Below are 24852 nucleotides of genomic sequence, written 5' to 3' on the forward strand. Positions count from 1 at the left end.
CCATAAAAATTATATTTTTATTAATGATGTCTCCAAAGTTAAGTTATTTTTCTGTGAAAAATTCACTGATCAGGAAACACGCGTCCGCCGTTCAATGAGCCGCTCCGCAATGAAAACAAGCTTAAGCAATGGTGTCGTCGAATGGTGCACACTCAGTAAGTAATCCTACAATTTTTTGTTTATAGCATAGTTTATATGGATTATTCCCAAAAAATTATAAGTGATTTGGAAATGTTGAGTCAAATTAGTCTAGAATCGATTAATTTTATGGAAGAAAACTTTTCAAACAGCTGTAGCCCCTAAACTGCAGACGTGCCGGGTTGTGATTGGCTCATGTATTTAAGTGACTCGTACAACACGAATTCATATAACACGGAACGTATCTACCATGTTATAGGGGGGTCTACTCTAGTTAAATCTTAAAATTTTTATTCATTACTTGAAGTCCTTGTAATCCAGCTTGTCCTGGAGAACCTGGAGGTCCAGGGGGTCCTTTATCACCAGGACGACCAGAAGGTCCAGGTGGACCATCTTTACCAGAATGTCCCTACAAATAATATAATTTGATTTAAATACTATTTTTAAATCTACTTATTGATCAGAATTTAAAATTTAATAAAATATAAGTATCAAAGTATTAAAAAATATCACCATTGTATTACATTAGTAACAGAGAAAAAATTAATTTTAAAGTTAAAACATTAGACACTGAAATGTCTTTAATGTCAATTCTAATTTAAATCACAGACCTTCTTTCATTTAAATTATTAGTTTTTAAAGTATTTACCCAAATACAATAAAATACTTACAGGAGACCCAGGTTCACCTGGTAAGCCTGGTGGCCCAGATTGTCCAGGAATACCTTGAGGTCCAGGTAATCCACTAGATCCTGTTTTACCTTCACTTCCTCGTTCTCCCTTTTTAAAAAATAAAAAAGTAAAATATTAAGAATTTTATGAAATGTAAAATAAATCATATGAACAGAAATACAATAAAAATTAATTGTGTTTCTACATAAGCAAAATTTTCTTTCATACTTTCATTAAGGCAAAAATTTTATTTATGTAAATTTAACTATTGTTTTAAAATCACTTACATTGAATTTAATGTATTAATTTGTTTAACAATATACAAAAATAAAAAAATTAGCTAAAAAAAAAAAATAAAAAACTTAAAAAAAAAAAAAAAAAAAAAAAAGCTAGTTTCTAACGTTAATAAAAGTAAAAAAAATAGTTTTAATAAATCAAAATTTCTGTTATAATAAAAATAAATTCTTCTCAAATCTATTATATATTTCTCAACTTCAAAATAAATGTAGCAAATGTAGAAAAACAATGAATAGAATAATACATTGGAACATTTGAAAAAAAAATTAGTTAATATAATACATTTCTTTTAAAATCAAAATATTTCAAATTGGATTCCTTCTAAGTTTAAATGAATTTAATTAACTTTTACATAATGACGGAGTTATTTATTGCTTTGTTAAATATGATTCCATTCTACCTAAAAATTCTCAAACAGTATTCATCAATCATAATCTGTTTTTGCAATGTCATATGCATAAAACAGAAAATAATCATAATAGTTACTGGTATTGTTATTTAATATTTATCTTTATCTAGCAATTTATTCACTTATTAAATAAAAATTATGGAATCAAATTCTGTCCCAATTCATTATTTTTTTAAAACTTTTCCTATATATTTCTACATTTAACATGATCTATTTGGTAGATTATATTGCAGTTATCTTACAAGCAATGGATACTACTAGTAAATCACACTCCATACTGCTTTTTATGCTGATTTATTGTCTTATACCGTAATATAAAATTATCATCATTATTGATTCTCCTGTATAAATTTCAATTATTATTATTAAAAAATAAGTATTTTGTTTTTTTTTAAGCATTGAAAAATCCTAACATTTAGCTAAGAACAATTTTCTAAATAGGCTTTTTAAAAATACGGGTAAAATAGAAATTTGTTTTTATGTGTGAATTTTTAATTCTATTGCCATAATATGCACTTTATCTAATAATAATACAATCTACAAAATCTACAAACTAATAATAAACTTTTACAAAAATGCTTCTAATAGAATCATTTTTGCAAAACTTTATTATAATTTTGTAAACAGGACAGAATGAACAATAATTTATCATATTCTGAAATTACTTTAGTATCCAAAATGACAAAATTAATCATTTATAAAACAAGTTTGGTATTATTTTGAATATTAATTAATCAGTAAGTTATTCACAAAGATAATAATTGTTGTAAAATTCAAGTTAAAATAAATATATCAAAAAACATCACATAATGTGAGATGTCTTTGATTCAAGCATTGAAAACTATCAAAATAACAAGCAATTATTTATTGTGATATTGTCAGTGTTGGGCTGCAATTTTTAATCATATTTTTTATTTATTTAATTTAAAATATAGGCTTTGATTTTAGTAGTCTCTTGCCCCTGTATATCATACTTTTTCTTTTAACAATGGAGTCATGCTGGTCATCTATCTAACTCCATTTTGGAAAAAATTTTTGAATTGAAATAACGTATTTCCATTCCAAACCAGAGGTTTGTTTGTAGTTAATTGATGCCTCTTGCCCCTAAGCTTTCCATGTCTGGTCTCAAATTTCATCTAACTCAAGACTAAACAGAAGGACTAACAGACAGTTGGACACCAGCTGGAATTTATAGGTCTGCAATTTGAAAATTGCAGCCCAATCAAAAACAGTGTTTCTTTTTTTTTAAAGATATTGCAACATCACACAAAGGAATAAAAAAATATATTAACACTATTAAATAGGTTAGCTAATTAATCTAAAGTATTAATAATAAAAATTTTCAATAGAAAATAGCAAAAACTTTCTAATCACTAATTTCAATGATTATCATAGTTAACTTCCTAATGGAATTTGATAAATTATTAATGTTCGGTTAAATGAATTAATATTAAAGGTCTTCACAATCAGTGTTAAATATATAATATTTATAAAAAGTTTTAAAAATATTATAACCTTTACAATAAAAATTTTATAATACAAAAAATGAATTCTTTACTATAAAAATTTTACCAAATTGTATACTGACCACAGGACCACGAGGACCAGGAGCACCTCTTATTCCTTGTAGTCCAGGTAATCCTACAGGACCTTTATCTCCAGGTGGTCCAGGAAGACCAGGAGGACCTGGTGGTCCCTATAAATAAATTTTAAGATATACAAAAAGTTTTATACAATTGAGCTTTAGGATTGAAATGAATTTTATAATAGTTTTAAAATTAATAATTAAAATTTTATATGTTTATTATTTTCTCAAAACACATTAAAATAACAGATTTAAATACATTTTTAACATTAATAAAAATAAATTTTTTCTAAAATTGAAATTTTAGGAGGGCATTGAATACATTCCAAAAGGCCTGTGGCAAGCTACAAGTAACTACTACCTAGCACAACTCTTGAATAAAAATATTATTGTTTAATTAAATATATTATTATTATTTTTATTAGTTACAGCTAGGCAGCTTTTGCAATGTATTCATGCAGAATATTTTAATGAATGGTAAATTTTAATTGTAAATTACTTCTTTTAAACTCTCCTTTTACCTGATAAATAAAAGTGTGCATTCTTATTTTACTCATTTTGGCCAAAATACTGTAAAGAAATTTTAGGGCCAAAGGTTTGGAGAACTTAATTAAATACACTAAATACTGTTTTCTTAAATATTCTATGCTAAAATAGTGGTCATCTTATATGACCATGTGTCATATATGCCATAAAATGATAGATATTTGTTCTTTATGTTCTTTTGTTCTTAATAATTGTTATAATAGATTAATTTTATTAAGGTATTATTAGTGATGGAATTATTATCCTGAAAATTTTTATCACTTATTAAAAACATTCTGAAACACCTGATAGAAATTTTCAAAATTTCTATCAGGTGTCTATCTAACCTTAACAGGAAAAAAATAATTTTAAAATGTTTATAGTAAATATTTTAAATTAAATTAAAATAATATTAAGATAATTTAAAATATTTTAAATTGTAAACAATTTTACTTTGAAGAGGTGATTATTAAAATAATAACAAAGTCATTATAAAAAATAATACACTCATAAATGAGAATATAAAAATGAATTTATCATATTTTTAATTTCCTGTTTGTTACAGAATATAACGTAGGGAAAGTATGGTAATCAGTCAAATTTTGATCCACCCATTTTTTTTTTTTTTTTTTTTTTTTGCATTTCTTAATATTTTGTCACTTAAGAAATGCAGAATTAATAATTAAATTTTTGCAATAATTACAATAATTACATTTTTGCATGTGTATTTGTCTATGTCTGTTGATATTTTGCATTATATCTCAGAACTGAATGAACATAAAATTTTGAAACTTGAAAGAGTTATTTCTATATATGGAGCAGTCTTATACTTGGGAGCTAAGGAGCCCTGGCTCCATCCAAAGAAAAAGGAAAATAAATAGTAGAAAATTTTCCAAAAATCTTTTCCCAGTTAAAATTCATTTTTTTATTTATTTTTCTGTGGTGTCTTCTATTTATATAATACTTATGAATTAGCAGCCACATAAGATGGGAATTTTATTCAATCACATTAAAAATTCTTTATCCATTCCACTCAGTCCCCAAGAGTAAATCCTGAGTTCACCACTGATATGGAGCATTGACGCTATTAAATTTTGATGGTTAAAAGTCAAGAGAGTGCAGAGATAAAGGGAGGTTCATGTGCCTTATCTTGAGTAGGGTTGAACATAATGAAAATTTTACTAGTTATCGGCATTTACAATCTTTTACATCTCTCCTTCAAAATTAAGCCTTTTTGCCTTTTTATAATAATTAATAATATAAAAATAACTTTTTAATGAAATATTGTAACGGATGGCACATAATTTTAATTTTGTATAATAATCAGTGTATTTTAAACATAAACTTTCTTTTAACTTTCTGGAACTCAAAATGTCTTCCATGAATGAATTGAATTCAATATAAATGTTACTTACAGTATGTCCTTCTTGCCCAACATCTCCTTTTGTTCCTGGAAGACCTGCCAATCCTGGAGGACCAGGTGGACCTGGTGGACCTGGCCTACCAGAATCTCCTTGTGCACCCTTTAAATTTTCAAATAAATAATAGTCAATTTTCATTCATTTTAATTAATTCTAGTAAATAAAAATAATAGAGATTCAATAGTAACAAATTTCTAAAAAAACTACTGTTAAAATTATTATTCAATTACCTTAAGTCCATCTCTGCCAGGAGGACCTGTCACACCTGGAAAGCCATCTTTTCCCTTTGAAAGAATATATTATAATAATTTTAAAAGTATTTATTAAAGTATAAAAATATTTTTGATTAATTAATGAATCAATTTTATATATTTTATATTTCAAAAAAGTATTCTTTTGAATAATAATTCATTTAAAATGAAGAAATTTTATTTAAATATTTTATTTTACATTTGTTGTTATCTTATTTTTCCAAATTTCAAATATTAAAAACTTTAATTATAAATTAAGTTACTGTACATGATAATGAACTTACAGGAGGTCCTGCATTCCCAGGACGACCTGGTACACCTGGAAATCCTGCATCACCCTATATAAAGATAATAGAAATGTGATTAAAATCTCACTTATAATTTTTTCTTTTCTATTGTATTTAAAAAATATATAGAATAAGCCAATAATGTGATTTGTCATTACTTTTTATTTTTTGAAAAAAAATTATAAATTACATAAATACTTCATGAAATTAATGAATTTAATTTTAAAATATTAAATGTAAGTTAGTTTTTATGTTAGTAGATGTAAATTTAAAAATTATTCTTTAATTAATTTTTATAATCATAGTAATTTTATCTAGGATTTATTTTTACCTTCTTCCCTTCTTCTCCTCGTGCTCCCCTTTGACCAGCTATACCTCTTGCACCCTATTAATAAAGTATTTTTTCATAAATGTGTAATTAACTATTAATTTGAAATGTTCCAAATTTATACACTTATTTTAATTACTAATTTTCAAGATTATTTAAGATAAATTCATATATATTTAAATCTTATAAAATATATTAAAATATTACTGTCATTTCAAAATACTAAAGAAAATTAGTCAATAATATAATGTTTTGATTAATTAATAAATTTTTAATAGAGAGTGATCAGTTTTGCTAAATACTAGTACAGTTTACTGTTATTAAATTTAACTTACAGGAGAATTTAATAAAACTTAAGAAATTCAAATCCTATCATAAAATTAGTAGTTTTTAATATAAAAAACTATAAAGTTAGATTTTACATTTATGGATTTAGTATAATTTGCATTATTTTGTGTTTTCTCTATAAAAGAACAATAAATTATAATAACTAAAACTTTTTAAAATATTTTACAATGCAAAATTATTTGTTTTCATAAAAGAATTTTATTTATAATTTCATTAATGTAATAAGTTATTTATAAGGTATATGAATACTTATATAAAATATTTGTCTGAAGAAAGGTATCATTATTAGAAATACAATTTAAATTCATAATTGTTTAAAGCAATTTGATTTTACATATTTTGAGTCTAAATTAATAGCTGTATTACAGAAAAATGTGTGATTTTTAAAATTTTCTATTCATTTTTTAATATTATATGGAAGTAACTGTTTATTTGTAAATATATCTTATTAGTTATGTAAAAAATATTGTTGATAAACATTCAGATTAAGTAAAATTTTATTTAAAAATAAAATTAATTTGTACTGTAGATATTATTCTTCATATATTTAATATTGAAAAAATTGAAATTATTTTACAATTTACAATTATAAATATGACCATAAGTAGAATATTTTTAATTACTTGTAATCCAGGTTCTCCAGGCCTTCCAGAAAGACCTTGATCACCTCTTTCACCCTAAAATAAATACAAATATTAATAATATTTAATATAATATTATAAATAATGTAGACATATATTAATATATATTTCCAATACAAATATTTACAACAAAATTTGGTTATATTTACTTACTTTTGAACCAACTATACCTTGATCTCCTTTTGGCCCAGGAGTACCAGGAGTTCCCTAAAATAAAATTTAAAAAATAATTTTAAATATAAAATCATTTAAACCAACTTAGAAATTTATTGACTGAAACTAATTTCATCATTAAGAGAGTGGATAATTTATTGGATACATTTTACTTAGAAAATTTTTAATTCTATTTAATATTTTTAATATCCATATGAAGTTGAAATAATAAAAAATGATTAATTATTATATAATAAACATTCTGATAGAAAAAATTAGTAAATTTTAATACATACTACTGGACCAGGAGGTCCTTGTATTCCTTGAAGTCCAGGAGGACCTTTATCACCTTGAACACCTGGTGGGCCTTGTATACCAACAGGTCCAGGAGAACCAACTTCACCCTTTAATGTAAAAATTTCTAACTGTAGATATTCATTACATTCAATAAATATGAATTATTATATGAAATTAAAAATAAGAAGCATTAATACTTGTAATTTTAATGTAAATATAACTTTATTTAATAACATTATTAAAATCAATATTTCACTTCTAAGACTTAAAGCAAGAAATCATCCTCATATTTAATATAGATTTATTGCTTGAAAACCCAATTTGTTGTATCTTAATTATTCTCTTATTGTACTCTTAATTATAATGCATACATTAATTTTGTTGTATTAAAGAGAATTATACTATCTCAGCTATATTTGTGTATTCAAGTCTTTAAAATTTTACAATATCTGCAAATATTGAACATGAAAGAGTAAACATACACATTAAATTGCTAAATAAACTTTTCAAATCTGAAGATAGTTTTGGGGGAGAAAACTATGAGGTAAAGGTAAGTCTTTGAATGATATTCAAGATTCAAAACAAATGCAACAAAATTCATTTCAAATTTTATATTTTCACGTTCCAGATTCCAATAATAATGTGATGTGTCATGTTATTCTTTCTTGAAACATGAATCATTGAGTACTTGAAATCTCTTGTAGATAGATCACTATCAATTTGGCAACATTTTACTAAAACCAGTCACTTTAAAAAAGTAACAATTTAATTTTATATAGGATGGATAGCCTTTTCTTATTCCAAAAATTTATATAACTTTTACAGATTGAGTGAATGAATAAATTTGTATTTTTGTTTAATGTTAAATAATCACATTTTGCTAACATTTTATGTTATTTTTAATGTAAATATTAAATTTCTAATAAAATATTATATGAAACTTTCATTAAAAGTCTCTTAATTTTGATAATTTGATGCTAACTGCATAACATAAAATAAATTGTTGATTGATTTATTCATAAATATTATAGATACTGGTACATCTATAAATAAATAAGACTTTGTTAAGATAAAAAAGAACTGGTTTAACTCTCAAACTTATCAGGAGTTGTCTGCAAAAACTCCAGACAGAATTGCTAAACAGGACTTTAAATTCATGCAGGACAATGCAAACTTTCATGTTTCAAAATCAACATTATCCTTTTTTCAGTGCAAGAATATATGACTTTTGGACTGGGCATCCTTCAGTGCAAATTTAAACCCCATAGAAAATCTTTCAGGTAACTTGCTTTCCAACTTTATGGTTGTGGAAAGCAATACAGGACTCTCACTGAACTGAAAGCTACTCTCATTGAAACATGGGAAAATATTGTGCCAAAAATGACTGTAATGTTTGGTTACTTCAATGTTCAATCTTATTTTTAAGTTTGTCTTCGAAAATGGTAGCAAAATCAGCTACTAATTTTAACTTGCCAAGATGTCAAGTCTTGAAAATGCCAAGATGTCAAGTCTTGAAAATATCAAGATGTTCTATTAATGTTGTACATCCTATTTTTGATAATAGTACTTAGCTCTTTTGTTTATTAATCATTTTTCTTCAAATCTGTGTAATAATAGTTGATATTTTGCTATAAAATGTACTAGCAAATTTAATCAAAGTTACATGAAAATAATAGCAAGTTCCTAGGCAATCGCTATGTTCTATTATTGTTGGACAGACTATATTTACTGAGCATTTTTAACTATTTATTAAAATATTTTTTCTGAAAGCAGAATTCATTTATTTCTCAATTAATATTAAATTATAAAAGGACTATTTTGAAAATAAAGAATTTTATAAGAAATTACTTTATTTTGAAAAAATTTAAGTTACAAAAGTGTCATTTTATTGCAATTTGTATTTGTATTTAACAATAGAGACTCTTATTTTAAATTTACTAACAAATATATAAGAATAATGTCAAGGGAATTAAAAAACAATGTTAGTTTATGAAAAAAAATATTTTGTCACATATTCTGACAACTAATGCAGATATTTTAAATATTTGATAATATAGATTAGAACAACTATTAAAAATAAAAAGCAGAAACTAAAGCAGATTAAAAATCTCCAAACATAAAATTGAAGGATAAAAAATAATAAATAATGTTACTAATCAAATAATCAATCTGAATTTATTATTCAGCTATATTTTGGCTAATTAAATATACCAAAATTATTTGATTAACTCAGGCTTGGTTTATTACATAATAATGTTAAAAACTTTTAGATTTCTACATATACAGGACATTAGCATTTAATATTACATAACATTAAATAATTTATAATTTAAAATTATTCATAACTTTATATCTAATAAAATATTTAAAAAAAACAATAATTTTATATTAATCAAATTTTCATTTTACATATTCATTATACATGAAAGAGATAAATAAAATATATATTAATTCTTTGCTTGGTTATGTTTGCATAATATATTTCAAATTACAAAAATTAAATTTATAATCTTTTTATTTGAAAGACTGTTAACTTACTTTATCACCAGATTCTCCACGAGGTCCTATTGGTCCTGACAAGCCAGGTGGTCCTTGATCTCCTGGTCTGCCAGAGGGTCCAGCAGGGCCAACTAAACCAGTTTCTCCCTTATCACCTTTTGGACCAGCAGGTCCAACATCACCTCTTCTTCCTGGTAAACCCTAACAAGAAATTATATATTTTTATTAAACAGATGCATCCATATACATACATTAAAAATAAGCAAAGAAATTACTATTAAATATATTTTTTTAAACATATTCTGTCCCATGAACATTAGAGGGTCTTTTGTGTATTGGGCCAAGCCCATAATGGGAACAACCAAGTAGTTAGGGCAGGGTTAGAAATATCCAGGACACACTACCAAGAAAAATTTCCCAAGGAAGATTCAATTTTAGTTCCTGGAGTGACAGATTAACTTTACTACCTCAACCAAGCAACAGATTAAATTTTCAATGAATATAAAATATTACATTTACAAAATAAATCTATTAACAAAATTCTCATTATTATTAATTTGTTGATAAATTTAAACTTTGAATTAAATTATTTTAAAAGATTATTCCATTTTATAAATGAAACATCACTTCTCAAAACTTTTTTAATGTAGTGATGTCAAAAATTAAAATATGAGTCATTTGTAATGAATAAATAAAATAAAATAAAAACCATTTATAAAAATATGTAAATATTTTTTCACAAATATTTTAATAATAAATCCATTTCTGCAGTTTAAATTTATAAATGAGCTTTCTAAGTATCTATTAAATTCAGAAAAAGACAAGACTTAGTTAGTCTTATTAAAAATACACAAAAAAATATTATTTTTCCATCTTAGTCATTAATAATATCAAATTGTAAAGGTTAAATTTAGACATTTTGATTTTTTTCTATATGTGACTGGAAAAAAGTGTCATATAATGTTCAATGTGGGTCTATAAGTAGAGTAACCAAGGGAGTATTTTACTACATATTTCATTGGAAATTGACACATATATAATGTCTAATAACATGAAACTTTCAAAAGAACACATTTGTATGTGTTGCTCTATCACTTCAAATGTGGCCACAATGCAACAAAGACTCATGATCTCATCTGCAAAACATTTGTTAAAGCATTTATGGGTCAACCAGATGTTGCAAATGTCAAAGGGATGACAGTACAAAAGAAAGTGATGATATATATTTGTTTGGCATGATGAAGTTGCTTTCAATCAACATCACTGTCACAAAAGAACTCTACTGTGAACAATTGGATCATTTAAACACCAAGCTCAAAGAACTTCATCGAAAAACTGATGAAGTCCAGTACTACGACAACAGCATGCCAGCACATAGAGTAAATATGACCTTAGAAAACTAATAATTACCTAGCACTTTAACATTCATAGGCACTAGAGAAGGTACTTATGTGCCTCTTCTAGTTCCAAATTATTTAATTTTTAATAGTAATGGTAAAAGTAGTCCTATTTAAACCATCAATCATTTGGTTTTATCATCATCAGTAGTATCCATTCAAATTTATGACCCTTATCAATTCAGAATAAACATTTTATAACAAATCACAAGTACAGAATACAGTACACAAATGTGTTTGACATACAAAATAGAGAGCAAATTGTTTTGATTTTCAAAGAATGGAGCAAAAGTGAGACTTTCACTAAAACAGTAGGGCAACCAGGACAGAGCAAAAAATGGTACATATGATCAGCCTACCTTTCAGGCCATTCCAAAAACCCAAGGCTATAGGACTATCTGGACTCCCCAAAATTTAAGACTGCAGGAATCTATCTATTTGGACCCCAAAAAGCCAAATAATTTAGATTCCACCATTTTATGATGAATTTCATATTCAAAAGCACTTGAGGCTTATTATTTAAAGTTATTTGTTGAAATTTTATCAAAATAAAGAATTATTGTTGTTTATCATACGATTGTGTGATTCTTATATTCAAATACCTTTTGAAAAACAAACTTTTGCAATATTACAATTTATTATTCTTTGTAAGAAATGACTCCATAGATAAATCCAATCCAAAAACAGAAAACATAAATAAGGAATTCAAGGAGTCTTCTTGCAAAGCTGACTCCTTAAATGTTTATTAACATTTTCTGTTTTTGAGACAATTTATTAATAATTGAATTGTTTTGAACATTTTTAAAATGTGTGAAGAAGAGAATATGTAATGTTAATTTTGTTTATATTTATTTTGTATGATTTATTATTGGTAATATTTAAACCAAAGTTTTAATTTCTCTTATTTATTTATTATCTTTTTAATTAAATTCCTACTGGTACATAAAACTATCTAAATATATCCAAGAAATTAAGTGTTCAGAAAAATTATTGAAAAAATATTATAAAAAGAAATGATTTAAAATTTGATATTACATGATATGTTTTTATGTTAACATCAAGCTAAATAAAAACAGAATAAGAAAATAAAAATAATTTCAAAATTATAGTTTATCTCCAATAAATTAATAAAAAATCTACATTTCACTTAACAAATAAAAACATTATATCTGAAATCTTACAAGTAATCCTGAAGGTCCTGAACTTCCTTTTACACCTTTATCACCTGGTAATCCCTAAAAATAAATTAAAGTCATTATTTCCTGTACTGTGATAATATTTATTTCTCAAAAAACTATATTATTTACCCTGCTTCCTTCTTTTCCTGAAGGTCCAGATTCACCTCTAATTCCTTGTGGACCAGGAAGGCCTTGTGGACCTCTTTCTCCTGGAAATCCACGCTCTCCTCTATCTCCTGATGGTCCTGGAAATCCTGGAGGTCCAGGTGATCCAGGTTGCCCATCTTTTCCTGGTGAACCAGCTGTACCAGGAATACCTGGAATACCCTGCAATCAAATTAAACTATCATTATTATTATTATTAATTAATAAGACACAAAATCACTAACTTTTGAATGTTAATTCTTTAATTAGAATATAAACATAAAAGCAATAAATGGCAGTTAGTATTTTCAGTAAGTATATCTTACCATCTTCAGGTAATTAAACCAAACAAAACAGAATTTAAAATTGTCATTTGGAATAATATTACATAAAATATTTATTTTACATGATAAATTTTAAATACAAAATTCTTCTTAACAATACTTATCATTTAAAATATTACATGGTATACTTATTTTAAATTACAAATTTTAAGTATAAAGCCATTTTTAATGAAGTTGTCATTTAAATCATTTAAGCTATTATAAATAAATAAAAAAAAATAAAATAAATTACCAAAAATAATAATAATAATGGATTTTTCACTTACAATAATAAATACCAACTGACAAAATAAAATAAACAATCAAATTTTTAAAGTTTTATTTTTGAGCTTCAAAAAGACCAAAACAAATTCATTATTATTATATTTGATGTTTTAAATCTAAATTTATTATTTTACTTTTTATATTTATTTATAATGTCTTAAATAATAATTTCATTAAAAATGGTATATATTTAAAATTTATCATTTATTTATCATTCAGGCTATATTGTTCCAAACAGCCATTTCAAATTCTATTTTATTTGATTCAATCAATTGATAACAATAAGACAATAAGTTATACTTATTGAAAAAACTAGTCACTGTCATTAATTTTATATTTATATTCAAATTAAGGCATTAACATCAAAACCAGTAGTTTTTATCTTATTTATTACTAATATCAAGTTTGTGAGAGTTGTCCTACTCATCATATACGAGGTCTGTTCAAAAAATGCGCGGACTGTTTGAATTGCGCGGCTCCAGTTGGTTCCAGGGGAATCCAATTGGTGTTGCTAGGTTTGTACAGATCTCCTGGTGATAAAGCCGTTTCCTGATTACAGATATCTTTATTTGTTGATTAGCTATGCGGTTTTTAGTGAAATGCGATTTTTTTGTTTGTCAGATTTCAGAATGAATGACATGAAGGAGCAACGACTTGCTGTGAAATTTGTGTTAAACTTGAAAACGAAGGTCCAATCGTCCCAGTGGGTGGGTGAAACATCCCCCAGACTCAAAAAAGGTCACCAAGTTCGATCCAATGTCAAGGTGATGCTGACAGTTTTCTTTGATGTTAAGGGTGTTGTTCATCACGAGTACCTCCCCAAGGCTCCACAGTGAACCAGACTTACTACATTGATGTTCTGAAATGTCTGAGGGATGCCATCCGTCACAAAAGGCCAGAAATGTGAAGGAGTGGCAACTGGTTTCTCCATCACGACAATGCTCCAGCCCATTCAGCCCTCAGAACTCGTGAGTTTTTGGCCAAACACTTGATCACTGTTCTTCCCCCACCCCCACTCACTTGATCTTGCTCCTTGTGACTTTTTCTTGTTCCCAAACTCAAAAGGCCCTTGAAAGGAAGAAGATTTGAGAGGATTCCTGAGATTAAGGCAAATGCGACGAAGGCGTTGAAAGACATTACAAAAGAAGCGTACCAGGACTGTTTCAACAAGTGGAAACACCGTTGGGATAAGTGTGTGCATTGGGAAGGAGAGTACTTTGAAGGGAACCCAGACATGTAACTTCTACATAAAGTACATTTTGTTTTATGATGTCAGTCCACATATTTTTTGAACAGACCTCGTATATACATATACATCATGTGAATGCAATAGCTGACTGAGTGCCATGGAGAGAGTTAAAGGCCATGGGTGCTTTAAGTCATCCGTAGTTGGCACTGTAAGTAACCAGTATGGTTATATCTAAATTAATAGTTCTGGATGCAAAGATCGGACAGAGGTTTGGGTAGCATAATTAGCAATATATCGTCACAGTAAGTGGGAGCTGTAAGTTCAGGTCCCAATCTGAGCTGATTATTTTCTTCCAGAAATTTCTAAATTAAATTGATTTATTATAATTATTAAAATTAATACAAGATGGTGGCTTAACTGCCTACCTCTAGTCAGACTGATTAGTAATTAATTAGTAACATAGCCCAATAATTCTGCCAAGATCACTTGACTCTACTCATTACAATCATCAATCATTATTATTATTGTAAAACATTAATATTTAAATTTAAAATTTTTATTTAATAATCTCAAATTACCTGAAAGCCTCTTGAACCTTGTAAACCAGGTAATCCTCTTTCGCCAGGTTCACCAGGAAGTCCTCTAGGTCCTGGTGCTCCTGTAGCTCCATCTTTCCCTGGATCGCCTCGTGATCCTGGTGACCCAATTTGACCTGGCTGACCATCAACTCCTACATCTCCCTACATAAAAATATATTATTTTAATTATAATTTTCTCTCTAAATTAAGTTTAGTAGTCTAATAAGTTGGCACTCTATAAACTTTATATTCAATTCAATAGATTTTATAATAGTAAAATATCAAAAATACTGTATGACTTTATTTAGATAAAAATTATAAATTATATTTAAATAGTATATATACATACATATTTATCTGTCTATACTATAGGATCTGTATGTATGTATGTATGTATGTATGTATGATGTCTATATATATACAGTCGACTCCACATAAGTTGTCACCCAGATAACTTGACACCATCAGTTAAGTAGTCACTTTTCTGTGGTCCTGGCCGACTTACATAGGAATTAATGTTAAAAAACTCCGGTTTACTCGACACCGTTTAACTCGTCACTACTGGATAAGTCGACATACTTTTGCTGTCCCACACACTGATAAGTCATCACCCCTCCTGAAAAAATGAATTCACTCCACACGTGTGGTGCAAACTCATTTTTTTTCAGGAGGGGGAGTCTATTTATTTATTACTGTATAATTAATATATTTAATATATTATTATTATTAATATATATATACATATTAATAAAAATGCCATAACATTTTATGTATTTTTATGTATAAAATAATAACAGATAAGCAAAAAAAAAATATACGATCTACATCAACGTCACACCAGAATCCAATTTTGCATTTTCTCACGCTAGAGGCATTAAGAATCCTTAGACATTATTGCCAACAATTGACAATTGCAAAGATGATGTTTTCAAGGCATTCATGATCGTTGAAAAAGAAAGTCGAGACAGTTAAGTGCTCAAAACAAACAACACTGAACAAATTTTTCGGTTTTTCATCTACAGATTAATTGTAAATGAAGGACACAATGTATTGTAAGCCTATACTACCGTTTAACGCACTACTGTATTTTCCTAATTGTAGTTTTGTGGTTTTTTTTCCAACTTCACTTTAGTTGTCACATTGGATAACTCAACACATTTCCACTTCCCCTTGGGGTGTCGACTTATGTGGAGTCGATTGCATATACATACAGATCCGGCTTATTTTTTATTAAGAAATTTAATTAATATATACATATATAAACATCCTAAAGCCCAATAATTTAGTAATATGCCAAATGATTGCATATTACTAAATTATTTGGCATATTACCAAAATTAATATTTTAAACTACCATAATTAAATGTAAAATTAAATTATTCCCTTTTATTTAATTTTAATAAAAACAATAAATAATTTTAAAAATGGCATATATAAAACATATTGTATAATTGTATAATTATATATGCATGTATGTACAGTATATATATAACATAATTTGTTTTAATTTTTGAATGGAAAACTTAATTTTTCTTACCCTTTCTCCCTTTTGTCCAGGTAATCCTGCTATTCCTGGAGGGCCTTGTATACCCTTTAAATTACAATTTTGATTAAAATACATTATTTAAATTATAAAACTAAAATTTACGCTGCAATCAAGTAGCAAGTATATTTTAAATAAATTACTGATTTTTAATGCTTAATCTATAAATTATGCATAATTAACTCCTAATTTATGCCAATTAATAAAATAAAATATTATATTAACTGATTAATGACAAAGTTTTAATAAAAGTCATGTGATAAAACCGGCTATGTTTTTATAAAAACAAATTTGTTGATAAGCCAAGAACTACCGGATTATGCCAGGCTATTATATTGCAATTATTTTTTAATAAATTACTAAATAGTATATAATCTGGTGTATTATATATGTACATCAGGTTGGTAGATGTTGGTTTATATATAGATTTGTTGATTTGAAAAGTTTTTACTTGTAATATTTTCAATTATTTTATGTTATACTCTAGCATTCAAATGAAAAAAAAATATATTCAAATCACTATCTATTTTATAATACAGTAAACAGTTACTAACTCAAACTAACAAAGGGTGAAGATTATCCAAGTTTACAAAAGTCTGAGTTAAGAGGGTGTTTTTTCGAATAATATGGAAAACGAAGGGTGGTTATATGATACGATAATTTATTACAATCAGCTCTATACAGAAGTTTTACTGAGCTTAGGTAGGTTATATAGCTGAATTTGTCAATACAGAAAATAAGCTCAAAAATTCCATGAATGTACAGTTATATCAATTTATAGTCTTTACTAACTTACTGACTACAGTAATATCATGCATGTCTTTCAAAGACTTCTGGATTGGAAACAATCAGTAATTGTAATTTTGTTATAATTATAATTACTTGTTAATTATAATTTTTCTATTGTCAAAAAATTTTAAATTACTGTATGATTTTTCAAAACAAATTTGTTCAAAGTTATGCAAATTCTGAGTGTAAAAAATTTGGTGGAGTTCAAGTTAATGGAGGTTTACTGTATTTCAAATAACTTGAACATAAATATAATGATATTCAAAATCACTTTCTACATAAATATTTTTATGTAATAAACAGTTATGAAATTTTTTCATGTTACATAATTAAATATTTGTGAATTAACTTAAATACACTCAAATCAAAACAAAAGATATAAATTTGTAATAAAAACTCTCAACAAAAATTTTATGAAAATACAGATAAATTTTAATCAATCAATATACATTTATAGGAAATACTTCAGTTGTTTTAATCTCAATAAAAGTTTTCTTAAATAGTTTTTTTTTTCTTTATCATATGAAAATAAATTATACACTAATTGAGAAATTAAAATTCATTCAACACATAATGTGACTGTACATCATATATATCACTTTGTATATATTTCATAACCTTGCTATTCACAAAGCATTGATTTCATTTCTGTTATCTATGTTATTAGGCCTTAGAACAATTAAACTTTTGCTAATACTTCAAAGATATATTAGAAATTTTTTCAGAGAAAGTTAAATATTAAGTGTTATAATGTAAAACAAAAATGTTCAATAGTGATAAGTTATAAAAAAAAAAAGTTCTTATGTTTTTGCAGTTTAAATTAATTTTTAAATTCAAAGTAAGGTAAAGTATTTAAGAAAATGTCAATAAGTTATTTTATACATGCATTACACAAATTTGAAAATCTGACATGAATATCTGAAATTATTTGAGTATTGTATCAAATATTTTATATTTCTGTATTAAAACCCAAACATTATATTTAATTATTATTAATTTTTCATTCAAATATATGTAATACATTTTTATTGTAATATCAAAATGATATTTGAAAATATAAAAAATTGAATTTAAACAAGAATTTAAGCAACAAATTAATTAGAAAATTAGTTATTAAATCTAAACTTTAAAAAAATAAGAACAGTGTAATGTAAATATTTCAAAACATCTAATTCAAAATATTAAAAATTTTGTTTAATTTTTTTAAACACTTCTTCTTTATTGAAGCTATTCCTTCCAAAGAGATTATTTCTATTCAAATTATAAATAAAAAATAAATAAATTCAGTTGAATATTATTATTTAGTGAAAATATTACTCATATTTACAGAACTTAATCTAGAGAATATTACTGACATTCTCTAAATTAAATTCTATAAATAAAATTTTCATTAAATAACATAATTCAACTGAACTCAATATAATCTTTAAGCGAATGTAAACTTTATTACCATTTCATTTTACAATCAACTAGAATTAAATTAAAATTTAATAATATTCATTCTTTATTATGTTATCATTCATCTTGTTTTAACAAAACTCAAAATGTATTTTTCACCTCTCTTTAAAAAACAAGTATCACTTATTTATGACAAAATAAAAAATAAATATTTTAAAAGTTCAATTATGACCTTTTAGTTCTAATCAAAAAAAATAAATCAATAATAATAAAAATATTTTAATTTTAAAATATTTAAAAATTTCAGCTATTGATTAAAGATTAATAAACAAAATTACCAAAAAATAATAAGAGTAAAATTTTAATTGTCATAGAAATATGAAATTAAATGAATTTTAAGTAAATAAATAATAATAATCTTAAATAAACTAATTTTATAAATTTGGAAATTATACCTGTGGGCCTGGAATACCTAGTTTGCCTTCAGGTCCGGGAAGGCCCTATTTAAAAAGAAAAATTTTCAATATAAATTATTTTTTTTAAATGAAAAGATGTTTATTGTTTATCTTTATAAAAAATTTTCCATATAATTTTAAAAATTAGATAATTATCTTGAAAAATATATATACAATGAAACTAGTTCAATGTTTATGTTAGACTTGAAATGAATTAAATTCTAAGTACAAGGCACCATGTACTTTAAATCCTTTTACAGCAGTATTATATACTGCTATTTTTAAATTCAGATCTACATATGAATATTGTTTAATGCTTAAATACATATTTTGATTATGTCAAAATCCATGAAAAAATTTAAAAATTTCTAAACTTACTCTTTCTCCAGATTGACCATCTTTACCTGGAATACCACTTGGTCCTGGCGAACCCTAAATAAAATATTTATGTAAAAACTTATGTAAGAAATTTGAACAAAAAGTTAATTTATTTACAAAATAAATGGATTAAATACATACTCTTAATCCTTGTACACCTGGTGGTCCAATTCTACCTGATTCACCCTAAAAATATTAAAATAGGTAATAAAAATTATTAATATATCATGGGTAAAATCATTATGATTTTAAATGTATTTTATATTTTACCTGTTCTCCTTTTGGACCTGGAAAACCTTCAGGACCACGATCTCCAGGAAGACCCTTTCCACCTGGTGCCCCATCTTGACCAGGTAATCCTCTCAAACCAGTACTACCCTAAAATTTAATAAAAGTAAGCATTCATTATAATAACCACATTTATAATATATTCTCAATAATTACATTCATTAAAAATACTAATAAAATCTTTCATGTCATATATTTGTTTCTCATAAACAGTAAGTATTTATTGCAGTATATTATATAACATCATTCATAAAACAAAACAATTTATAACCATTTTTCAACAGTTTATCATAAGTAGATTAACTTGAAAATGAATAGTCAAATAATATGAACAAATTTAGAACAACAAAAACAAAAATCTTAAGATTGATGCACTAAGATAACAATACTACAAATTTTTATATTCATTTAACTACTTAAAACTGGGTAATAAACACATTAATTATGTTTAACTATGTTAATAAACACAGCACATATAACCAATATCCAGCAAGAAGAAACTACAAGAAAGAAAATGTTTTCATCCATGTTTAATGGGCATCATCAGGCTAACTGATGGAAGCATTTGCTTTCTTGTAGTTTCTTCTTGCTGGATATTGGTAGCATGTGCAGTATTTATTTTTATATTCACTTTGTCTAATATTACTGAGCATTTGATAACACTAAAAATGATATCACTGTAAATTTTATTCTAAATTGAATATTTTCCATATTCTAACATTTTGATCAAGAAGCTTAGCCTGAATCCTTTGATTGTATCAGGCAATTTCATGGCTTTTCTCATTAAAGAATTTTACATATATGTCTCACATAGAATGATACAATCTCAAACTTCAAAGACTAGCAAAATACAAATTAATACATCAAAATATTGGAAATTAAAATATATTAAAAGGATATTCAAAAAAAATCAAAACAAAACTGAAAAATTACAATCTTACATTAGTTCCAGAAGTAACAGGTAAAGTAAAGAAATATACAAAATCAGACAAAATTAGATATATGGAAGACAGGTGAATTAGTTTATAAATTTGAATGTAGCTGTGCACTACCCAAGATTTATGTAGGGGAAACAAAATATAAATTTAAAGTCAGATCTAAAGAACATATTAACACCATAAAATATAATAGTAAAAATTCAGCAGTTTCAAGCCATTGCAATAAGAATAGATGTGAAATTAATAAAAATTCAGTAAAAATAATAATTTAAAAAGAAAATGGCATGAACTGAAAAATAATTTTCTGTAATATTATATAATTTTAGTCATCTACACTTACTGTTCGGACTGATCAGAGGGACTATGAGTCTGAAATGCATTTCCAATATTAATAAAGTTTATATTTTTGAACTTGATCTCTGATTCCATTTCATCACTTAGTCTGTGATAAGTCTGTGCAATCAGCTAAATTTGGGAAATCAGTAAAAATAACCCAGACAAGAAACAAGAAAAAATATAATTTATTATAATTTGGCCTTAAATGATAACAATACACACTTGTCACGTTATTGACCCAAATAAAAACAAAAAGTTATTACTGTAATTTATTTTCAAATGACTAATAACAACTGATTCAAGTAATGATGATAATATCTTTATCAAAAAAGTGTTATCATTATTTGAATTTAATTACTTAAATCTGACTTGTTCAAGTATAAATATCACCTCTGCTTTCATCAAAAAATTTTTTCCTTTTTCTTAATTTTAAGGTAAGAAATGTAGAAAAATGAACTATTTGCTAGCTTAGGCCGTATGTTTGTAACAATATCTCATCAAAAATATGATAGCCTCACAACTTTAATTGATCATATTAGTATTTCTAATTTTTTCAATCTTAGTATAACATTAAAAATATATCTAAGCCCTCTTTTCATTAGTTTTAAAAATCTCATTGACAATGCTAACCAACATAAAGTCTTAAGAATAATAAACCTATTAATTTGTTATCTATGGAATTCTCTGATCCTTAGCTAAAGTTTATTTAAATACAGTGGTTGATCAGTTAATGAACAGTTCGGACTGCGAACAAATTGAACAACGAACACTTTCACAAAAGATTTTTATGTTTGGATAATGAACACCTGACAGAACAAACACAAGAAGCAATGCTATGTTTAAGATTTGTAAAACTGTATTTTAATGGTTTATGGAATGAGACTTTCACAGTTGTATACATAACCTTTTTTGCACAAGTTAATTTCCGTTCTATGAATTTTTGTAAATGCTTCCCTAACTTTTTATTTAAAAATCTGCTATTATCATGGGGCTTAAAAAGAGTGAAGTCTCAAGAACTGTATTCACTATAGAAACTAAGCAAGAGATAACAGCTGTGGTGATACACCAATATAATTTTGTATATTTGTAGATAGTTATAAGCCTAATATTTAATCCTTCAATTCTTTGTTCTGTCTCTCCTTTGTTTCTCGATCTTTCTATTTTCACTTTCCTTGCGGGTGGGGCAGTCCTTTCCCAGGAAGTAAGGGGGAGGACAAAAGAAGAAAAAGACCCTGAGGCAAAAGAACGGGAGTAACGGTCATTCTTGGTTTGGAGCTGGGACGGAGCAGACGTGGAGAAAGAATAGGATCGGCTCGTTCAGCGAAATAGAGATCTCGAGGACACATCGTTATTCTGGGTACCCCCTATCCCTTCTTATATATAATTCTATATATCTATCTAACTCTTCTTCACTCTTTATATAGCATGTAAGTTAGTTTTAACCCTAGTTTGTAATATTCCGGTGAATATCCTATTTGTAACTCGTTATAAATTTGTCGCGCTTATAGTGTGTGAACCACATGTTCCCCTTTGTTATTTTTGTCTCCTCCTTCGCCTACACGTGTGAGGTTTCAAGTCGGAATTGTAAAAGAATCCTGCGTATCATCACACGAGGTGGAAGAGTGTTTTGTTGATTGTTGTTTTTTTTTCCACATTAAACTTAAAGTTTTGTTTTATTGTAAATTTGTCCTTTCGTTGGCCATACACTCGCGTGACTTAACACAGCCAAGGTAGAGAATGGGCAGAAGATGTCTGATATTCTAGGCAGATGACTTCAAATCTTAGCTAAGAAAGATATAATCAAAAAAACTCAAGCTGATAAAGGAGCAACGAAAATTGCATCCGAGAAACAAAGATGTGCCATCCACGAAAAAATGGAGAGATTGCTTTTAGTTTGTCATTACATGTAAATAAACATAGTATAAAAGTATATAATTCTTTATTTATTTTTCTGGGTCTCCAGAATGAATTAATCAAATTCCCACAAAATCTATGGTAAACTGATAATCGGTTAACAAACAATTTGGATAGTAAACACAGTCTTGGAACAGATTATGTTCATTAACCAATCACCCACTGTATTTTATCCTAATGATATGGATAATCTGTTCCTAACAACATTACCCTAACACCCTAACACATTAATAAATAAGATGAAATGAAAATAAAATAGAAAATATGTAATTTCATAACATAAAAATAAAAATATTGAATTTTATCATCTTATTGATAGAATTATTTTAAAAACAGAAAATTGATAAGGGAGTAACATAGTTTTATTAGATTATTAATAAAATAACCGTTATTTTTACTTAAACAAAAAAATATCAACAATAAAATAGCTATTAATAGCTAAAATAAAACGCTTTTGAAATAATATAGAAATTTTTTAATGACTCAAAAGAGAATACAGACTTATATGTATATTTTCTGAATCACTTTAATGTATATATTGTATTTCAATTTAAATTTTTATAACTTGGAGATATTTTATAATCAAAATAACTTAAAATTTAGAATTAAACAAAAAATTCCAAAGTATTTAAGAGTAAGAACTTATTATTAAAAGAAATTTTTTTTTATTTTGACTAGAAATACTGAATATTTTAAAATTTTAAAATCTAAAAAAAGTAAAATCAGTTTTAAAATTACTGTTCTTAAATGAAATAAAATTTCTAACTTACCCTTTCTCCAGAAGGTCCAGGAGAACCTGGAGGTCCTGGAGGCCCAGCCTTTCCCTGAAAAAATGAAAAGTAAAATTGAAAACTTTTTCTTAGTCTCATGCAAGTGTCTAAGTTTGATTAAGAACAATCAAAATTAGACACTTGTATATGATAAATTCTTGCCAAATAAATGTATGTTAATTATATAAAAGATGAAAGAAGACTCTTAACTAAGAACCTCACAAAGTAAATAAGAAAAATATTTTTAATCAATATATTGATGGACACCAACTCTAATGGACTGGAACATATATTTAGGGTGCAAACTCTAAGGTACTCAGTCCCTTAGAGTTTGCACCCTAAATATATGTTCAACATCCATGTTATTAAAAATTAAACGATTAATTATACACCCAAGTAAAATGAAATTCATGCAGACTTACATGCAATAAAAATATCATTGATCAAATTTGAAAATTATCATAGTTAATAATTGGCTGTCTATCATTTAATGAACTTAATTCAGATTAGACTCACTGTGTGTGATCAGCATAATCTAAATTTTATGTCTAATATAATCATTTTAAAATTTATTTAGGGTATTTAATCAATTTAAACTGTGAATATTTGAAAAAGAAAATGTTTCTTCTTATTACAGACTAGTTGCTACCTTACAAAAAATTTTTAATAAATTTTTATCATCAATGTTTTTACTTTTGCACTTTAATTTGATGTTTAATTTTAAGTTGGTTAAAAACCAATTGTTTTCTCACAAGATTACCTTACAATAAACATATTTTAATTGGAAATTGTGTTTCCCCTTCTTCAGTATAACAAGTTCACAAGAACGTCCAAAGTGGACACAAGTATAATATGATGTTTTAATATTTTCTAACATTGCTATTAAAAAGTATAAAATATTAAAAATGATAATAAATATGTAATGTACTTTAATAAAAAGAAACTTTACTTATTAGAATGACACAAACAAAACATCAACAAAAACACTCAAAAAGTAAAAGCTGATTAGATTTCAAAAATCATATTAAACATAAACTAAAATTACAAAAATGAATTGAAATACAAAGATTAAAATGTAATTAGGCAAATAGATGAATAT

The 24852-nt window shown here is 25.9% G+C and overlaps 1 protein-coding gene across 2 annotated transcripts in view; it reads right to left on the reverse strand.

Moving 5' to 3' along the window:
- LOC136978735 (collagen alpha-1(II) chain-like) overlaps positions 1-24852 on the reverse strand; it is a 107408-nt gene that overhangs the window by 13497 nt on the left and 69059 nt on the right. Inside the window, exons 22-41 of one of the 2 annotated variants that reach the window (XM_067274534.1) lie at positions 23754-23807; positions 19778-19885; positions 19649-19693; positions 19508-19561; positions 19130-19174; positions 16482-16535; positions 14945-15106; positions 12555-12752; positions 12429-12482; positions 9890-10051; positions 7351-7458; positions 7055-7108; positions 6884-6937; positions 5916-5969; positions 5582-5635; positions 5277-5330; positions 5041-5148; positions 3104-3211; positions 810-917; positions 440-547 (exon numbers count right to left, since the gene is read on the reverse strand). In XM_067274534.1, coding sequence (XP_067130635.1) covers positions 440-547; positions 810-917; positions 3104-3211; positions 5041-5148; positions 5277-5330; positions 5582-5635; positions 5916-5969; positions 6884-6937; positions 7055-7108; positions 7351-7458; positions 9890-10051; positions 12429-12482; positions 12555-12752; positions 14945-15106; positions 16482-16535; positions 19130-19174; positions 19508-19561; positions 19649-19693; positions 19778-19885; positions 23754-23807 — 1746 coding nt within the window. The remainder of the gene's footprint in view (positions 1-439; positions 548-809; positions 918-3103; positions 3212-5040; positions 5149-5276; positions 5331-5581; positions 5636-5915; positions 5970-6883; positions 6938-7054; positions 7109-7350; positions 7459-9889; positions 10052-12428; positions 12483-12554; positions 12753-14944; positions 15107-16481; positions 16536-19129; positions 19175-19507; positions 19562-19648; positions 19694-19777; positions 19886-23753; positions 23808-24852) is intronic. The other variant, XM_067274542.1, reaches the window with a different exon arrangement.

This window comes from Centruroides vittatus, unplaced genomic scaffold (genome assembly GCF_030686945.1).
Source record: "Centruroides vittatus isolate TY-2023 unplaced genomic scaffold, ASM3068694v2 contig_1154, whole genome shotgun sequence".
NCBI lineage: Eukaryota > Metazoa > Arthropoda > Arachnida > Scorpiones > Buthidae > Centruroides > Centruroides vittatus.